This window comes from Falco peregrinus, chromosome 12 (genome assembly GCF_023634155.1).
Source record: "Falco peregrinus isolate bFalPer1 chromosome 12, bFalPer1.pri, whole genome shotgun sequence".
Lineage (NCBI taxonomy): Eukaryota > Metazoa > Chordata > Aves > Falconiformes > Falconidae > Falco > Falco peregrinus.
This window is the reverse complement of record NC_073732.1, coordinates 22,223,109-22,241,938: the sequence shown is the minus strand read 5'-3', so window position 1 is coordinate 22,241,938 and position 18,830 is coordinate 22,223,109. Positions and strand designations below refer to the sequence as shown.

The 18,830-nt window shown below is 36.8% G+C and overlaps 1 protein-coding gene across 8 annotated transcripts in view; it reads left to right on the top strand.

Annotated features, from left to right (window-relative positions):
* Nucleotides 1-10,575, top strand: part of NAALADL2 (N-acetylated alpha-linked acidic dipeptidase like 2) — a 504,178-nt gene extending 493,603 nt beyond the window's left edge. For all 8 annotated transcript variants that reach the window (XM_055817254.1, XM_055817256.1, XM_055817257.1 and 5 more), the window contains one exon: nucleotides 1,461-10,575. In XM_055817254.1, the coding sequence (XP_055673229.1) occupies nucleotides 1,461-1,659 (199 nt within the window). In that variant the 3' untranslated portion in view covers nucleotides 1,660-10,575. The remainder of the gene's footprint in view (nucleotides 1-1,460) is intronic.
* The last annotated feature ends 8,255 nt before the right edge of the window (nucleotides 10,576-18,830 follow it).

The window sequence follows — 18,830 nt, the reverse complement described above, 5'->3', positions numbered from 1 at the left end:
AGCTATCCTACTGCAGTGTTGGATTCTAACTCTTTCCCTCATCTGTTTAAAACTACTGTGTATTGCATTACAGAACACTTGAAATGGCTGTCAGGGATAAAAAGCTTACCGTTCCTCTTGCACATCCCTGGGTTTGGATGTATACTCAATATAGGAAGGTAAAAACAATAAGACTGGAAAATTGTGTTGTGAGGATAGGAATTGTTTAATATCTTTGAAAAATATTGCCCCTCATTCAAAGCATTTTTTTGAACTGGAAGACATGGCAGAAGGTTGTAAATGTTCTGTGTTGTCATTTATTGGGCTCCTTCGTTACCATTCCTCCTTGTAGACTGGCAATTAAATGATTCATATATAAGATATACTTTTGTGGTCATCTGTCTTGTAGGTACTTGGCAGTTTTATTACTAATTTGGTGTTGCCATCGGGCCTGTCATGCAGTTAGGTTACTAACAGAGTATATCTCGGTTGTCTGGCTTTCTTGCTGTTTTCATTCTGTGAAACAATTTCTCCCCTGCCTTGAACACCTGCCTTGAATTTAAGGAAAAGGTCCTGCACCAAATCATGTGTAGCTTTCCTGTTTCAAATTTCACTCACTTCTGTTTACAATCAATGGAACTCCTGGGCGGAGATTTATGATATTTACATGGTTTTCTAATTAGGATAATGATTACACCTGTTTTTAGATAATATGTATAGCCTGCTTCAAAATGTGTCATTGAAATCACTGACAAGCTTTGCATTCTGGGACTTCAACACCTCATAAATATAACATTTCCAAGGGACCAAACATTACCTTTGCATGTGTTTTTATACAAGCCATTAAAAGAGTTTTGCAGGTATTATAGGAAAACATAGATTTCATTTTATAAGTGTTCAGCTGTAGGTTGCATTTATTTCCTTCAAGTATGTCACATTAAAGATGGGTTGCTCTTGTTCTGATGCCACAAAGGATTATTCATGAAATAAAGGCTCTGCTGAAGGCAACGGGAGTTTCACCATAGACTTCAATGCAGCTAGAATTTTACCTCTGGAGTGTGAGATAAACAACAGGAACCGATAGGGGGGAAAAACCCAACCATGTCGAGGGTCCACAGTAATAACCAAACTTTTTTTAGAGGGGAATAATTGAATCCATCTGAGACAGAAAGTACTTAATGTGGGGTGTGATAGGTCTAGGCTCATGATTTTGAATAAAATCTTGAATGGTCAAAGAGGAATGTGAGATTTCTTTGACAGATTTAGCAAATGTTTCAATGTATGTATACCTAGATCAATGAACATTCAGTTTACAATGCCATAAAAAATATACAGTTGTCTTTTAGTTTGCCATGGTTCAGCTTTACTGTGCATAACATGTATAATCTGTGAAGTGTGACTGATACTTGCAGAGTTTCTTGATGCTTTCTGATGAATTATTTTGAGTAAAAAGTTCACCATTCTCCATTGTTTTCTTTCAGAAATATTCTTTACAGACTAGATGAAAGGACAAGCCAGTTTTCAGTACTGCTAAAGGCACTGGAGCAGTGCAAACTACATCAGTCAAATGAGACCATTCAAGCAGCCTTGTCAGAGGTGCTGAACAGCATCAATTCAGCTCAGGTTTACTTCAAAGCTGGACTTGATGTGTTTGAGACTACCTTAGCTGGAAAGAAATGAGAGGATTCTCTGCATTCTAAGATGTTTGTTTACAACTTGCTAAACAAAAGTTCAACTTGGACCAGAATTTCTCTGAGGATGAAACCTTTCTCAGCTTTTCTTTCAGTTGGCGCTTAAAGGTACTGCAATGCGTGTTTTTATCAACATAAAACAGTCTTTTGCACTGTTCACAGTACATCTCAAATGTCTGTCTCTGAATGTATAAAATGTAATGAGAGGTAATAACACTTAAGATATGATTTTTGGAGGGACATCTGCTGTATTTTTATATGTAAAATATATTTTTATGACTAAGAGCTCGATCTTGCAAAGTACTGAGCACGTCTTGCAATATGCTGAAGACCTGGTTCTGAGGCACCCCAGATGTATACCCAGGTGAGCTTTCCATGCCTACTCTGTCAGAATAATGTGACTTAAATATACTCTTGTGTTTCTTAACTTCCTCAGCAAACTCATCTTCTTCCTTACTCCTTTCAGAGTAAGTAGTTGAAGCTGGCATTTCCTTGGGTATCCAGCACCAGAGTTAATCAGGAAATGTACAAAACACCTTACTGGGGCAATCCAACATCTTTACTCCTGTGGAACAAGAAATACCTCAATTCTGAGAATACAGATAAACTTTGATTATCCCATTTCTGTATGAAAAAGAGTTGTTTTCTCTGGTAATTCTTGGAGAGAAAAATTTTGTGATTATTTCAAATTATTTGAAAGTTTGAATCAGTAGTTTTACTTGTATGAAAATACTTTGAATCATTATGTTAAATAAAAGGACTACCTAGTCTTATAAGGCTACAGGCCTTAGAAGCTTATACATTACCAAAACAGCCCAGTGCAAGGTCTCCCTAGTTTTCCAGAGAGCAGTAAAGGAAAACAAGACCTCAGAGTTCTGGGAGCATGTTTGGGATTCCACCACTTGGCTACACCACCCATTATTCCAGGCTTGATCATTCCATCAGCAGTGCCTGGCATGTAGGACATGGATTATTGTCAAAAAAGCACAAGGAAGACATAAATTCATTCCCAACAGTAGAACCAGAAATTCACCTCTGAAGGCACAAGCTGATGAAGTGTATTGCAGGGCTAAAACTCAAATCTGTTTTGCATTGGTGGAAGCCCTGTACAAAGACTGTAATCACACTATTACTTCATTGGCCTGAAGTCATCTGCGAATGAAAGGATCACAAGGTTCAATGTCCTAACCTCTGAGGGGATCATATACACACATGAGAACTGCAGGTCTTGATACTATAAACAGTTAAAATTGTTAAGCCCTATTGGGTTTAGAGTTTTACAGTCTCAGATGATTCTGGGGTTAGAGGGTAAAAAATTAATTTTATATAGATACTTAGAATTGAAATATAATTTATTTGATGGAAATGTTAAACGTATTGTTACCCAGTTTGCCATGGAAACAGTACAGAAACATTTCAGGTTGCAATAAAAAAGGAAAAAGTATCTGTAGTAATGTAAAAAAATTGCCTGCTGGAAAATTTCAAAAGTGCACAATTTGTTGAAGGACTTTTTGAAGTGTGTGTTCACATAACAAGAAATGGGAGTTGTTTACAGATCTGGGTTTCTATTTCCAAAAGTCCTTGGCAAATGGGCCTCTATTAGCAATGACTCCGGAATAGGTGCATACAGCTATGCTGTTGCTACATTTCGTTGCAAGTTATTGTCACAGTGTGGGCAAAAGTATCCCAGGTCTAACCAGAGGCAGGGCTATGCAGTTGTACAGCTATAACTGATGTGGGAGTATGTTCAACATCAGTCAGTGTGACTGTATGAACTTAGACATGATTATCTCCTATCTTTACTTGGCATCTGATAAGCAAGAGTATATGATTATTCTTTTGCTAATGCTGGTACCAGTTCTGTTAACTGTGGAGAGAATTTGACTTCTGAAGAGTAAAGTTTTTTCTGATACTAGAATGGTGGTTCATACCCTTGTTTCTGTAGTTTTTACTATTGTAATATTTAAGTGGTTGGAATAGCTACATTTGAGTCGTACGTTTTGTTTGGTGACAATATTTGGAGTGTGCACACTACATTTGAATTGTGTTTTCTAATGGGGACCGCTCTTCTAACTATTTAGTAACACATTTTCTTTAGAGTGCTGACTTGCTGTGGAGCCAGTATTCTATGGTCTTAAATGATACAGGGTCAGGTGCCATTAAGAAACTAAAAATAGAGATTAACACTTCTTTTAACTGCCAGGTAAATTTCTTAAATGTTTCCTCAGTCTTAGTATGTATGTTCCACCAAAACCACCTCTAATGTAACCAAAGTGTACTCATGCAAAACCGGTGAAATCTGTTGGGAGTAGTATCCCTCATGTGTGATTGCTCAGCTGTGTAATTCCTCACTAAAACATTTATCTTGTTTTCTCACTAATGTCCTTCTATGACCACTTCTAAAATGGCAGACTTCAAAGTACTCCACCATAAAAAGCACTGCTACTATAAATTCCTGTCTATTCTAGAGATGATCATAAATTCTTTTTGGAGTGATGAATCAGATGAGCTATTTAGGGACTTAAATGCATTGATTTCAATGTCATCTCACTTCTAGATCTCTAGGCTTTTATTTCAAAAGTTCCAGTCTTCTGTATAAGTGAGTGCTCAGTGATAATATTTGTACCATTACAGCTTTGGAAAAGGCACTTTTGAGCCATATGCTTCCATTGATTTTTAAATCCTACCTATTGACTTCAAAGAATTTATAGCAAGTTAAGGTCCTAAATACCTGATGTGTTTCTAATGTAGAATTTTTGCCCAGCCAGATGTAGAACATGAGCTAAATCCTTTAGTAAGGTGTTAGTAAATCACAGTAGCTTACCTGGATTGAATTAATTCCTGTATTGTGTTGAAATAAATTGAGCACCCTTAAAGGCAGAAGTATGTTTGCAAATTGCCTGAATGATATTAAAAATTTGTTACCTTTTCAACTTTGAAACATCAACTGCCAGAGACTGTATAACAAATGCATTGATTGCTAAGTAATCTGAAGTCATGCTCACAGTGACCAGAAAATCCCTGCAGCTTGCAATATTTGTATGTTGAGACAGTTGATAATAAAAAGCTAATAAGATTTTATTAGTGCGTATTTTAAAGAGTCCATAAAGAAGTTAAAGTACAATCAACTTAGATGAATAATAAGTACATGGGAGCTGGATTTTGAGTACTAACCTTAAAAAAGGCAGTGAATTGCTTTTATCATCCAAGAAAAACAGTATCTGTACTAATACGCAAACATACAAATAGGCAAATGCCTTATATCTTCAAAACATTGCGTAAATGTAGATGTAAATAATAAGTACATGAGAAAATCAGCAAACACTTTGCACTGTTTCACTTACCTTTAGAAAAGTATTTCAGCCTAGAGGTATAAAAAAAGACGCTTCAGCTGACCTCAGTTCTTGCAGCAGGAAGTGGGGAAAGGTTAAATCTGTCAGGTATCACAGAGGGGACCTCTGGAGGTCACCTAGTCCAGCTTCCCTGCTCAAGCAGGGTTACCTAGAGCCAGTTGCCCACAAGAGACAAGGTTCAGATTACTTCTGAATAGCTTCCAAGGATGGAGATCCCACAAGCTCTCTGGGCACCCTGTGCCAGTGCTTGGTCACTCTCACAGACAAAAAGTGTTTCCTTCTTCTATAGATATAGGTTCTCCAAATCTCTCCCTATATTTCTTAGTAGTTAAATCATTGTAATTGGTTTAATTGCAAACATTCAAACGGTAACCATCATTTCATTCAGTGAAAACTCTTGACCAAGCTCTCTAGGATTTCACAGTTAATATCTTGGAAAGTTTGTAAAAGGAGTTTTGTCCTTCAAGGCATGGGGTTTATTTTTGAGTTATACAGACTAATGTCTTCATCTTTTAAGGTCTTTCTGTATGGTCACTGATTCCCAGTCACAGGATCCCTATATACGTTAAGAGAGTGATTGAGAACAAAAGTTGCATTAGAAAATGCAGAGAGGAAAAATACCCATCAGCATATGTGTAGCTATGTGCTGTGAACGAATCTTAACCAAACTTCAGGAGCTCTATGCAATTCTATGGCTTGTGTTAAGCAGAAAGTCAGGCAAGATAATCGTATGGGACATTCTGCCTTTAAAAGCTGTTAATATATATAAACATAGTTATGTCTGGGCCTGTATTCTCAAGGGAGTAGTGAAGAGTTTCCTCAAAAGCCTTGTGTTACAAGCGGTTATCTGTGTTATTCAGAAATGGGTACCTCTGACATACATTATGGTTGCTATCTCAGGAAACAAGCATAGTGTGGAAGATGTTCTTTTCCCCTTAGTGCTCGATAGCATTTTAGTAGTATTCTGCCAGTCCCAAAAAGGTGAGCGATAGGAAAGAAATCTCATTTTAAGATGCCAGGGACCTGAATTTTGAAAACAGTTAGCCTTATGCAGCACTGTAAATGTTCAAAACATAGTAGGTGTCTTCTGTTGGAGCTCTGCATCTACAAAACCTGGGATAGACACCCCAGTATGGCAAGTAAATGTCTCATAAATATAGAATACACAGTTACTGTCCATTAAAGGTATTATCAATGATAAAAATTGCTTGCCTACAAGTGCACGGATAGGATTTCATCACCCCAGGTAGTTTTTGGTGACATCAGACTGTCTTTGCCACCATCTTCTCCAACCCCCTGCTTTCTCTGCATTCAGCTTTGCTCACATCCTGATGCCATGTGATGATTTTCCCATTCCTCACTACCTTTTTCTTTCTTTCTTTCTTTCTTTATTTCCCACTAGTTTTTTGTCTCCATTCTGGTTCCTTATCACTACTTAGTCATCCTATTAACTTACCAACTACCGCTTCTTAGTCTCCCTTTTAATTCACCAACCACCAAGTTAATCCGTCCCTTTTCTCCGTCTGATCTCAGTCACGCCTTTGTTCCCCATCCAGTTCTCAACTCACCTCCCTTAAGTTCAGATCCTTATTCCTGGTACAGCTGACCATAATAAAGAGCTGAAAGTGGTAGAAAAGTCCTGCTCAGACCCAGATGGATTAAATATAAGGAGACATAATCTGTAAATTTCAAAGTAGTATCTTCTGGGTATGTGCAAACAGCAATTTTTCAATTATAGCTTGATTGAATGGAAGCAGATTTTCTTGGGACATGCAAAATATTTTTTCCTATCTTCTTTCTCTCTAATGTCTGTCTGGCCCAGGACGTTCCCTCAAAAATATGAGTGTAGACAGGTGATAATCTTGAAAGTTTTGAAATAATCTTTTAAAACTTGGATGAATAAGAAATGATAGACAAACTTAATCAGATATGGTACTACCTACTACCTGCCTGCAAAATAATATAAGTAGTATGTAAGCACATAATTTTTACTGACCTTATGCATGCCAACCAGTACCTTTCATTACATAATGGCTACATGCAAAAGTTGTATATGTAAATATACTGCATTGCTGTGTTTAAAATTATTGAGAATGATAAGGACTCAAGCCATATGCACAAACATGTACTTGACCATGCACACTTGAACCTAGGCAGTGCCTAGATGCTACTCATCTAGGAAGCAAAGGATCTGAGAATATCTAGATTAGACTGTATGTTTGCTAAAAGTATGGTGCTGTCAAGCCTAACTTTTTTTTTCCTAATTTTAATCCCATTGCTGCTGGTTGCTTTTACTATTGCTTGTTCACATTCATCATAACTGGAGAATATGTGAACCTGCAGATTTAGATTCACTGTAGATTTTGTTCCCCCTCAAGCTTACTGACTTGGTCTGTTTTTTTCAGTAGGATTGACTTTACCATGATTGCTTATCAGGGTAGTATTCCACATGAGTGAGGTCAGCAGAATTCAGCCACTATTTATGGAATTTCCCAAAAGATTTGTTTATTTGTGTTTAGTCTAATCCCTTTACTCTCTCAATATAGATTATTAGAAGCAAGATTTATTTTTATTTTTTTTAAATGAGCAGGAGTCTCTTGATCAATGTTAAGTAAACCCACAGGGCAGAATATAAATGTGTATGTACAAGTGATGTATTACAGTCTAGATTTAATAGTTATTTACAAATGTTTGCAGACATTGTCTTATGAGCTTCATAGACTGGAATTATTAGAAGGGCTTAATTTAAGAAATGTAATCAGAATATAGGCATGGAACAACTTATTTTGCTACGTGAAAGTATATGTTTAGTCATCCACTTAATCCATTTTGTTAAAAAAGAATAGGGGTTTGTTCAAGCTACTTTTTCTTTGATTTATTTTCCATCAAGCCTTTGAAAATGAAGTCTTACTCTTTATTTTTCTTTTAAATGTGTGCTGCCTTTAGTGTTTATGGAAAGCTTATCATGTGTTAAGAGTGTGACACCTTCTTGTCTGATCATTCCTGGATTATTTGATAGAATTAAAAGTGGTATTTCAAAGCATGGTCGTTGGAAGAAGGTCCTTTACTGACCTGTTAATGTATATGATATTGTGTGCTTGAGTGGCTGCCTTTACCACAGAGTGGTACGCATATGCAATATGATGCTTTGAAGCACTAAGTTCAAACAAAGTACGTTTTAATAGTATTGCAGAGACCTGCTAATTTTCCCCCATTTGAAACTGTTCTCTCCTGAGCATACTGGTGATATAGTAATGTAATAATACCAAGTGCTCTTAGCACCTGCTGCGAGCTCTTACTACAGGTGGCATGTTAGGGGGTTGTCTGCGCTGTCAGTGTATTTCCACAGTTTTTCATTAGTGTCTTTTGTAGCCCCGCTTAGCTTTTCTGTAGCAGAGTCCTGATCACCAAGGTGAGATGGATAGGTCTCATTGATGTGTCAGCTTGCTACAGAAACTGTTGCCCCCTGTCCTTAAAAAGTTATATAATGCTTGGTAAGTGCTTCCCAAACTTCTGGTGTTTTCAGTCTGTGTACTGAGGATTCTGAAAAAAGGACTGGCCACTGGCTTGTTTTTTTCATGCAGTCTCATTTCCTGTTCTCAACAGCTGAAACATGTTGTAATCTTATGAATCCACTGGAGAAGAAATAAGGGTATGCTTAATATTTCATACTTAAAGCAGATCAGATGAACACAAATTCTCTTTGTTTTCCGCTTGCAGTTTATGCAAGTTAATATGCAACATGCTTTTGCCACATATATTATGGTTTGGTATTCTGACACAAATGGAAAACAAGTGTGATTCCATATCCAGAGGAAGTATAATGAATTCAGGGAACACTTCGCATTCAAGTATCTTAACCGTTTGCATACAGTGAGAAAACATGCAAGTTACAGTGCTTGCAACAGATACTTTAAGGGGTTTAGTACAGATCTGGAAAATAACATTCTTCTGTATAAGGCCAGATTTTAGCATTGCATTCGTACCTGGCTGCATGTTAATGTATGTCTTCATTGTTGTACCTTTGAGGATTAGCACTCAAATGTTGTTATCAGTGATCATGTTAGTCTCGATACATACTATTATTTTTATGTCACATAACACCTTACAGAGTTTACCTAATCAGATGGAATATGCAAGTATTTCTGCCTTTTGTATGCAAAAGAGTAGCTGTCAAGTTGTGTTATCTTTGTCAAGCTGTGATATAGAATGTGAGACGCCTGAATGATGACCCCTTCATCCCACCTACTTCTAAATTTTCATGTAGTAAAATCAAGTTCCCACAACTGATAGCTGTTCAATTCAGAATATTAAGTAACTAGGGTTTTGGACCATGCAGTAATATAAACTTGATACAGTGACTCCTGGAAACCAATAAATATCATTTTAAGTGGAAATGTGCAATTAAAGGTTGATTTTTATAACACATTATAGAATGTTGTCTGAATAAAATAGCTTATTTGCAAAATTAGTTTACTTTGTATCAATTTGTGCTTTTATAACATAGTGTAATGAAAAGGTAACATTGGCCATTAATGCAAGTAGATTCTACGTACTTTGATTAAGAAGCACATTTTACTTGTTTCTACTACGAATATGATTTTTGCAGTCCGTGAGAGAGTTAATACAGAAGGCTCTGTGAACTGCAATTCAGTAATAGACATTTTGTGAAAGTGGTTGTGAATTAGACAACGTTTTTTCCATAGTTACATTTTTCCTAGAAATTAAACTGGAATATGAAGATGTGTATAATGTAAAATGCACTGAATGATTTGGAATTATATTCATTTGCTTTTTTGTTGGTTTTGCTTTCTTTTTTTAATTGGTTCTGCCAATGAGCTGTAACATATGCCTCTCAAGCTGCTGATTCAGTTACATGGATCCCAGGGCATTAAAACATAATGGAAAGAAGGAAAAAAAAAAAGAGGAAGAAAAAAAAAAATAGCTAGGCAGAACCTCAGAGCCTGGGATGTGATAATTTGCTGACAGGTAAATTTTGAATTACCAACTTTTTTAGGTGCTGGCATATAGAAAGCCCAGATATGCAGATAATTGGTCTTTCAGGTAGGAAGAAATGGTCCCTGTATGTTTTTGAGATTCAAGAATTTGAAAAGTAGTCAGAGACTTTGGAACAAACTCAGAGTACTTAGGATGAGACTCTTTGGGAGGAAAAGACAAACCACTGAACAACCTTTAATGCTATCTAAGGAAAGAGACCAGTCAGTTCTGAAAATACTGATGATATTGTAATATTCAGATTATATGTAATTCATATCGTCAGGCTTTTTCCTGTAGTTCAGAGGTCCTGAAATTATAAGGTAGTTGTTATCTCATTAAAATATGCATTCTGTGTTTTGCTTGTGGTATATGAGAACTTGGAGGCTTTACTGTACTTAGAAAGCACTTGAGAGGTGTGATGCAGTAGTTTCATTGTAAATGAATATGTATTTCCAAATTGTATTTCCATTTTGTGTAGGGGTTTTTTTGAAACTGCTTTCCTGTGCATCATATTAAATGGAAAAATAAAAAGGATACCATGTTAATATTTTTAATCATGGCTAGATCATTAACCTAGTTTGATACATTAGCTCCGTACAAAGTGCAGCTCTAACTAGAATATCTAATGTAATGTTAAAGACTAATTTGGGAAACATATTCCTTCAGAATATGTTTCCTTTAAGCCATGTAAACCTGTGCCATGAAAATAAAGGCCAACTGTATATTAAAGAATTTTTACAAGTATCTGATTTGCAGTTCCTGCTGATAGATCTGTGGAAGTCAATATTGCTTAAAAATGTCATTAAAACTAAACATTCCTTACCTGGGTATCAAAGTCATTTTCTCTGGTTCTGCTTAGGAGGTTGGACCATTATGCTCTTTCACTGACTGTCTATGTGAGCAAGAAAAGAAATTATTTTACATATATATATATATATATACACACACACACACACACATATAGAAAATATTTAATGTATAAGCATTCCAAGTAGTCAGTCTTGGTATAGACCAGATTTGTCCAAGAGAATGGGAATATAACAATGCTCTTCACTGTTTTCTTTAACTCTGAGATTGCTGTGGCATTTCTTGTACCTGTATTTCCCATCAAGTAGTAGCATGGGCATTTGTATGGGAGTGGAGTCTATGGGATCATGTAACTATGAAGGCATTTGTTTTTTGTATGAAATGCAGGTATGCTAACCATGCAACTGATGTAATGAATAATTTGACACTGCAACAGTGAGATGTTTGTATACTAGGCTGATGAGCAGTAGGGGAGTAGAAACAGATCTTGGTTGGTGGTAGCTGCCTGGTGGGGCCAACAGTGGGCTGAAAGTTCAAAGGGTGCCAGAAGTGGGCAATGGGAGAGGCAGGTGCTTGTAATACGATTCTATTGCACCAGGTACCAGAAGGCCTGCAGTGGAGAGCTGGCTTTTGCCCAAAGAACTCTGATGACAGTTTAACCAGCTCTGAATCTATTCTGAATGCACTGCAGACCAGTAAGAGCAGTTCAACCCCACAGTGATCTGTTTATTTTGGAAAGGGCAAGATATGATATAGCTAAGACTTTTAACACTAGGAATAGTAGCAAATCCTGTCGTTGAAAGAGAAACTCAGGGCTCTGTGAGTTGGCTTCTATATTCCATCAGAAAAGAATATAAATGTGACTCTCAGAGTGGTGCTGTAAGCTGAATTGATTTTGAGATACTTATTAGCAACTGGATCACCATTTTCTCTCTAACAAGTAAAAACTAGAATGGGCAATCCTAGGACTGGATAAGATAAGCCGGGTCTAAATATCTAAGTTTAAAAAGCCTTCAAGCCTTCGTTTAGTCGAATACTCAAAGGCACCAAAGCAAAGATTTCTTTCAGTACAGTGACCTTGAACAGTCCAGTGACCTTATTTCTAACAAACTTCAACCTCTTTCTGCTTTTAGTCCTCCTCTCAGCTGCAGAGGCTCTGGGCTGCATCTCGGGTGTTATAAACCAGGATCGCTCCTTTGAAGCTGTCAGCTTACATCAAGTGAAGATCTGATCTGCTGTTTGTAGCTCAGTCTCAAACAAATGGAATCATTCTCTGACATTGCTTGACTATCTTATTTCAACAGAAATCCATTAAGGTTTCTAGCCAATGCCTCCAATTCATCTTCGGTATATTTGAGCTGAGGTCAGTGCTACACCAGGGATTAATTATCCCGCTGGGTTAAGGGTTACTTTTCCTGCACCAAATAGAATACACATCAGAACTATTGCCATTCCAGTATTTACTTCCTTTTAACATGTGTTGTTGGCTTAATAGCAAGTATTATACTTAAAATTGGGCCTCTCCCTTAAACAAAGTTACTTGTCATACCTTAAGAATAAGCTGCTTTCATATGGCATAATGCAAACCAGTTTCATACAGTGTTCTTCTGTATCCCTTAGCTGTGATTAGAGAGGAAGATGATGAGCACAGTGCCCTGTCAGAACTGTGTCACTGTATCTTCTACAGGAAGTAGAGAAAGTAATGGGCAGAGACACACTGTAAGAGCTGAAAATACAGAACTGTAACACATAAAACTGTAGAAATGTTCATATGGTATTGGTTGTGCAATTTAGAAAGAAATTTAAACAACTGGTTTCTAAAGTGAAATAAAATGGGTACATGTAATATAGTGCTATGTCAATATTGAAGAAACAAAATGGCTGAGAAATGCCTATGACAGTATAAATCTGTAGAGGTTGTTGCAGAACACATGGGGGAAACTTTAAGGGTAAAAACTGGTCTAAGTCCAAGTTACATGGATGTGGTGTAAGTTGTGAGAGGTGGTGTACTGCCAGATGACTAGTCAGACATTGAAATGTCTAATATCTATCAAAAAGGAACTGTTTCATTCCAAACTAGAATATGGCATTCAGAGAAACGAGGGAAAAAAGAAATTACCATCTGCATCTACCACGAACAGGTTGACATTTCTAACTGTATTTTTATGTTTTTTCCTCTGAATAATAACAGGGCTCAGTGTAAGAATTCATAAAGATGGATTTGTGTCAAGCCTGGGTGACAGGCAGGTGTTTGTCAGCATAGCACTACATATGAAAGATGGTCAAATTAGCTGAGTAAGTTTCCACATATGTCATATGTCACTGCATTTCCTAAAGTGAAAGATCACTGTGTTATCTAAAATGAAGATGCAGAACTATGATGGGAGACCTTGATATGCAGGTGTTACTTATACAGTGAGTGTGAAAAATTAGATCATACCCTCACACATCAAGTTCACATTTTCAGATTCTAGGAGGATGACCCTATAATGAACACTGACTGAGTTCACTTTCAGGACTGTGCCATTCATAAAGCGTTTGTCATGCTCTCCTACCACAACATAATCAGGGCCCTATGAGTGAGTAATAGCCTTGTATTCATAGCAAGGCAATTTATTATCCTATATGTAAAATGACAACTTCATTATCATTCACTATTATAAAATAGCAGGGAAAGTAGCAGTTGAAATAAAAAGGCAGCTTTTTAAATAATTCTTTTTACACTATGAAAATCCAATACATAAATTTGTGGCATGTAACATTTTTGTTAATCTATGAAGAATTTAACTTGATGTTCCATGGCATACTTCACTGATGCTTCATCATTAGATTTAGAGAGAAAAATTTGTAGTGACTGGTTGTAGCATCATGTTTTTTTCCAACCAGCTATGCACCTCTTAACTGCATTTTCAGATTGGCAAAATTCCGCCTCAGGTACTTTGCTCACCAACCCAAGGTATTGACTCTAGGCTTTGCAGTTTGATGCAAGTTGGTAAACCGACTGCAGATACTTAGTTCTGGTCACAATACAGTGCTAAATACTTGACAGGTGATTGGCCTTCTCATGGTTTTTGCTGTTACTTCCATGAGGCCTTCATCATCCATATGCAATAAGCATCTGCTCATTTAGCTCCTGCTGGTAATGCTGCCTTTTCAGGACAAGAGGAACACTTCCTTGTCAGAATAATTGTATTTACCCATCTTTTCTGTCATCTATTGATATTTCTGAGAAAGCAACCTTTTTAAGAAAACATTAATTTGCTTCAGATTATATATGTTGATACCCATCATTTTATGAATCTAGAATAAATGAAATAATTGACTATGATAGGCAAGTAATTAAGTAGACATAAAACAGGTTACATAATAAGGTCTGATCCAGTTGGTGGTTTGAAGGTCCTTTGCAGTATGGCAAGGTTGGAATCATTAACTGTAACTGGGAAGGCAAGTTAAGTCCATTAGGAGAGAGAAACCACAAACCATCAGATTACAGAAGGATGGAAACAGCGTGAAGCTGAAAGGGCTGGTAGAACTCTTCCCCCACCCCACCTCCCTTATTTTAATAACTTTTCTGCACCAATTCTCTTCCCAGAGATCACTCAGAGTTATGGCCAGGCCTCATCTGACACACTTCAGGGATCTCTCATGTAGCCCACCTGAGGAATTACTTTCCAAGTTTGTTACTACTTTAATCAAATCTCATGAGAGGGGGCATTGATTGTTGCTGCAATGCGATTCTTTTGGAAAAACGTCTGCGAGATGAAGGCATTTGCATTCTAGTACTGTTAGGGCTCAATAATGAGTAATCGATATGATGAAGGCCAAGACAGAAAGTTATACTGAACCAGCAAATAAATTTATTAGGAAAAAAAGGAAATTACTCATGTAAATCTTAAATAAAAATAAATTGCTTTGTTGTATGAGCACCTCAGGGTCTCTGAGCTGGTCTGTGTCACAACACCCTTATGACCTAAAGAGGTTTTCTGTTTTTCTCATTTGTAGATAGTGGAACTAAGGTGAAGGGAACTTGCAAAGAATGAGAAAGGCAGGCATAGCTGGGACCTTCTGCATTCCAGCACAGAAATGTAACTGCTGGACTGCCCTTCTTACAGCCTTTGCCAAAGACAGAGATTTTTGCCAAGATAAAAATGTCTCTAGTCAGAGAACAGTTATATGCTTTTTTTCTTTTTTCCAGGAGGACGTACAAAGACTTAAGAATTCTCTCCCTGACCAATTGTATGACACTTTGGATAAATCTTTATATGCAATAATATTCAAGGACCTAAGTAATACATCATATTTGATCTGACCAGGCATAAATCATTTATTCATGATATATCATTCATAACTTGATTCACTGACTCATCTTTAGACAAGACAAGGTCAGTAGAAAAAAAATGATTAAGCTTTTTGCCTGCAGGAGGAAGAAGCTTAAACAACAAATTCATCTTCACATCTGACCTCATGAAACTTGACAGAGAAGATATTTTTAAAATAGAAGTAGACTTAAAAAGCCAGCTTTTACTCCCAATTACACTAGTTTAAATCCACAGTCACTCTGCTGACTATAGAGTAAATGGGAAAAGCCTCTACAAGTCAGTGGAATCACTCTGAAGTTCTTACCACCAGGGAAGAATTTGGCTCTGAAAGAGGGGGCTTGGACATTTAAAGTTGAAAGTAATGTGCCTGAATATTTTATTGGATCAAAGATGGCAAGTCAGACTCTGTACCCAGTCATATCATTATAAATCTGGCAAGATGACATGAAATTTCAGACTAGTCTAAGCCTTCTGGCAGGCTGGACTAAACAGCCTCCTTGATTTACAGTTAATGTTTTTGCCTGTGTTACTATTAAAATTTCATTTCAATGGACTTCTTGGACTGTCCTTGACAGCAGCATCTTTAGAACTGGTCACTTTTGTTAAATAACAGAAGGTGCAAGAGTATGTCATTTCCCTGCAGTGGTCCTAGTGCTCTGACGTTTGCCAAGCCTTTGCTCATAGAAGAGGACAAAGTCTTCCTCACATTTTATTGCAGTGCTGGTAACATTCATTGTGCAATAATTATTTCAAGGGGAAATAATACCATGCTTCACGTAAGGCAAGGCAGATCCTTCAAGCCATAAACTTGTCCATGTGCTTAAGTGGCCAGAGGGCACAGTAATATTCAAGTAAGCATGTATGCATTTATTTTAAAATTAAGCAAACTAAAGCAGTGTGTCAAAATTGAACTTGATTCCATTTGGTAGAAATCTCAACTTATTTGGAGTTCTTGGAGTGATTGAACACCTTTATCTGCTTTATTTCTTTATTTCATTTCTATCAGTGAAACTGATAGAAATGGAGGGTGCTAGTATGTAGAACCCTCTGTAATAATTCTATTTGTTTTTAAGAAACAGGGGTGGAAATGCCTAACTGTGAAAACGGCTGGAATCAGCATTTTGTATCAATGTACCTGGAAACAGATACAAGCAAAAGAAGATGATACATTAGAAAAGAAACAGACTTTAAGATACCTCATAGGTGTGTGTTTGCAGAGAAATTTTGGGGGGCTTTACTTTCTTTTTGGCTTTTTATATTTCAGACCTGTTATATTAGAGGGTAACTGACCAAACCTTACAATTACGATGTGAGCTGGAGAGTCCTTGAGCGGTGCATTTCCCCTACAGATCGACCTAAAAACCGATGCGAAATAACCTAGTGCTAATTTCACATCTCCAGTGTTCAGTAGCCTTTAAAATTTCTCATGTCTTTGCTCTGTGATTGTGCTTTAGGCAGTAGCGTAGAACAGTAATATATTAGCTCAAAGCATGGAATGGAATTTTCTTATATCACAGTTCACACAAGGAACACTATCTGTATTTTTTTTCTATAAGAATAAACATTTTAATCAATTTAATGAGTTTAAAGGTAAATTCCTCATAGGCAGCTAATAAGAAGTACAGTACCATCTACAAAAAAAAAAAAAACCCCAAAAAAAAAACCCCCAAAAAAAAGACCATAGAACATGACAACTAAAGCAAGAATTCAGAGTCCACTCTTCGTAAACCCGCTTACTTTGTGAACTTGCAGCAACAAGTCATTAATAAATAAACACATGGAACACTCATGACATATCCAAACCTAGCAAAATAACCTTCATGTTTCTTTGATCATGTAAAAACATTTACATTAAAACTGAAATAATTTAACTTCTTGTATTATGGCTAATGTTAGCCTCTTCATGGTTTCTAAAGACTGATGTTGTCTGCAATGCAGTGATTCTCTCTAGAAAAGGCTTCCATCCAAGGCAGCAATGACCAGATGTCACGTTGATGAACTGTGCAAAGTTCCAGTGTATCAATGTGTGTTGCTGTTCAAGGGGAAGAGGAAAACACAGATAGGGACCCTACCCGCATCCTCAGGGTAAGCAAAGAGGGGTCTAGGGACAGTTTGACCTACAGAGAAGCTGGGAAATGAACCAGAACTGAGCTTGTAAAGTGGAATTTTCCTCCATGTTAAAAATACTGCATTTTCGTTCCATGTGATTTTTTTTGCCCTGCCAATCATGATTACCTATACACATAATGATCCTAAAGGAAGAGGTGGGCAGTGGCTCCCAGCGATCATGTAACATGATCACTTAGTGATTCCTTAAGAGTGTCGTATAGGATGGCAACACACTGATTTTGCAACAGCAGGAGTTAGCCAGAAGGATTCACTCTCGAAGAGAAAGGACTTTCTCTGAAGCCTTTAGGCTTTAGTTTTTAATACTATATTCATCCTGCATAACTGTCAGATTGTGTAGATCCTAAACTTATTCTGAAGTCTACTCTATTTTAAACCAGAGAGACAAATCATTTGTTCAAAGCTAGCCTGTTTGTTTCTCTCCTTTTCTTTGTAACTCCTTATGCATAGATCTCTCTTCTGGTGTCATTAAGATTCCTGCAGAGGATTCCTAATTGGTTTCAAGGACACTGTTGCTTCACACTATTCTAATGACACCTTCCATTACTGCTTTTCTATTTCTCACCCATTCAAATGAACTGTTACACTGCTATTATTAAACAACTTGAATGAAAATCCTGATAAAATGCTACTTTTATTTGCTGAATAAAATATTTCTGTAATATTGTCCAGTTAAACTTTACTGTTACCTCATGATTAATTTCTAAAGCATAAAGCCTTTCCTTGTGGTATTCTTCTCGTCATTGCCTGGGAATTTCCTGGTGAACCAGTGCTGTATTACCTTAGCGAATGTGTTTCTACATTCCAGTTCACTCCTATTTTATCCATTGCAGAACACCCCTGTTGCCCCATTTCTACATTCCAGTTCACTCCCATTTTATCCATTGCAGAACATCCCTATCGCTCCCTTTCTTCCTGCTATAAACATTGTGTAAAGTCACACTCTTGCTTAGTTTATTTGAAGTATTTTACAACACTATAATTTTAGACCAAAGCCCTGTTTGCTTAGAATTGAAGACCTTACACTTCTTGGAAGATTACCCACACACTACCCTTTAACTTGATACATTTTCTTATTTAGACTCGTTCAGCTATGTATTTACTTTATATAAAAAAAAGATGCCAAATTGAACAAATTGCTGTGCTAATAACCTTAGTCCAGAGATGCATAATAAATCCTATTTAAGCCTTGTCTACCCTATAACACACATACGGGAAATATTTTTTACAGGTCAATATTAAATTTATATAATCCCAGCACTAAGCACATCTATTCATTGTTTTTTAAAAAATGAAGAAATAAATTGCTATTAACACCCTTTTTCATATTACCTTTTTTTTGAATGAGTAGAGCCATGCTGTAAAGATAGGAATATATCATTCAGCATGTCTGGCTGTATTTCCCAATTGCTGTTAAGAACAAAAACTATTAATACTAAAACATGGTGCTCGATGGATGGGGTCAAAATTATTCTGCAGCTGTAGCAATATTATAATTAAAGAGATCTGTATATGGCAAAAAAGGAGAATATTGACCCATTAATACACTTTTGAAA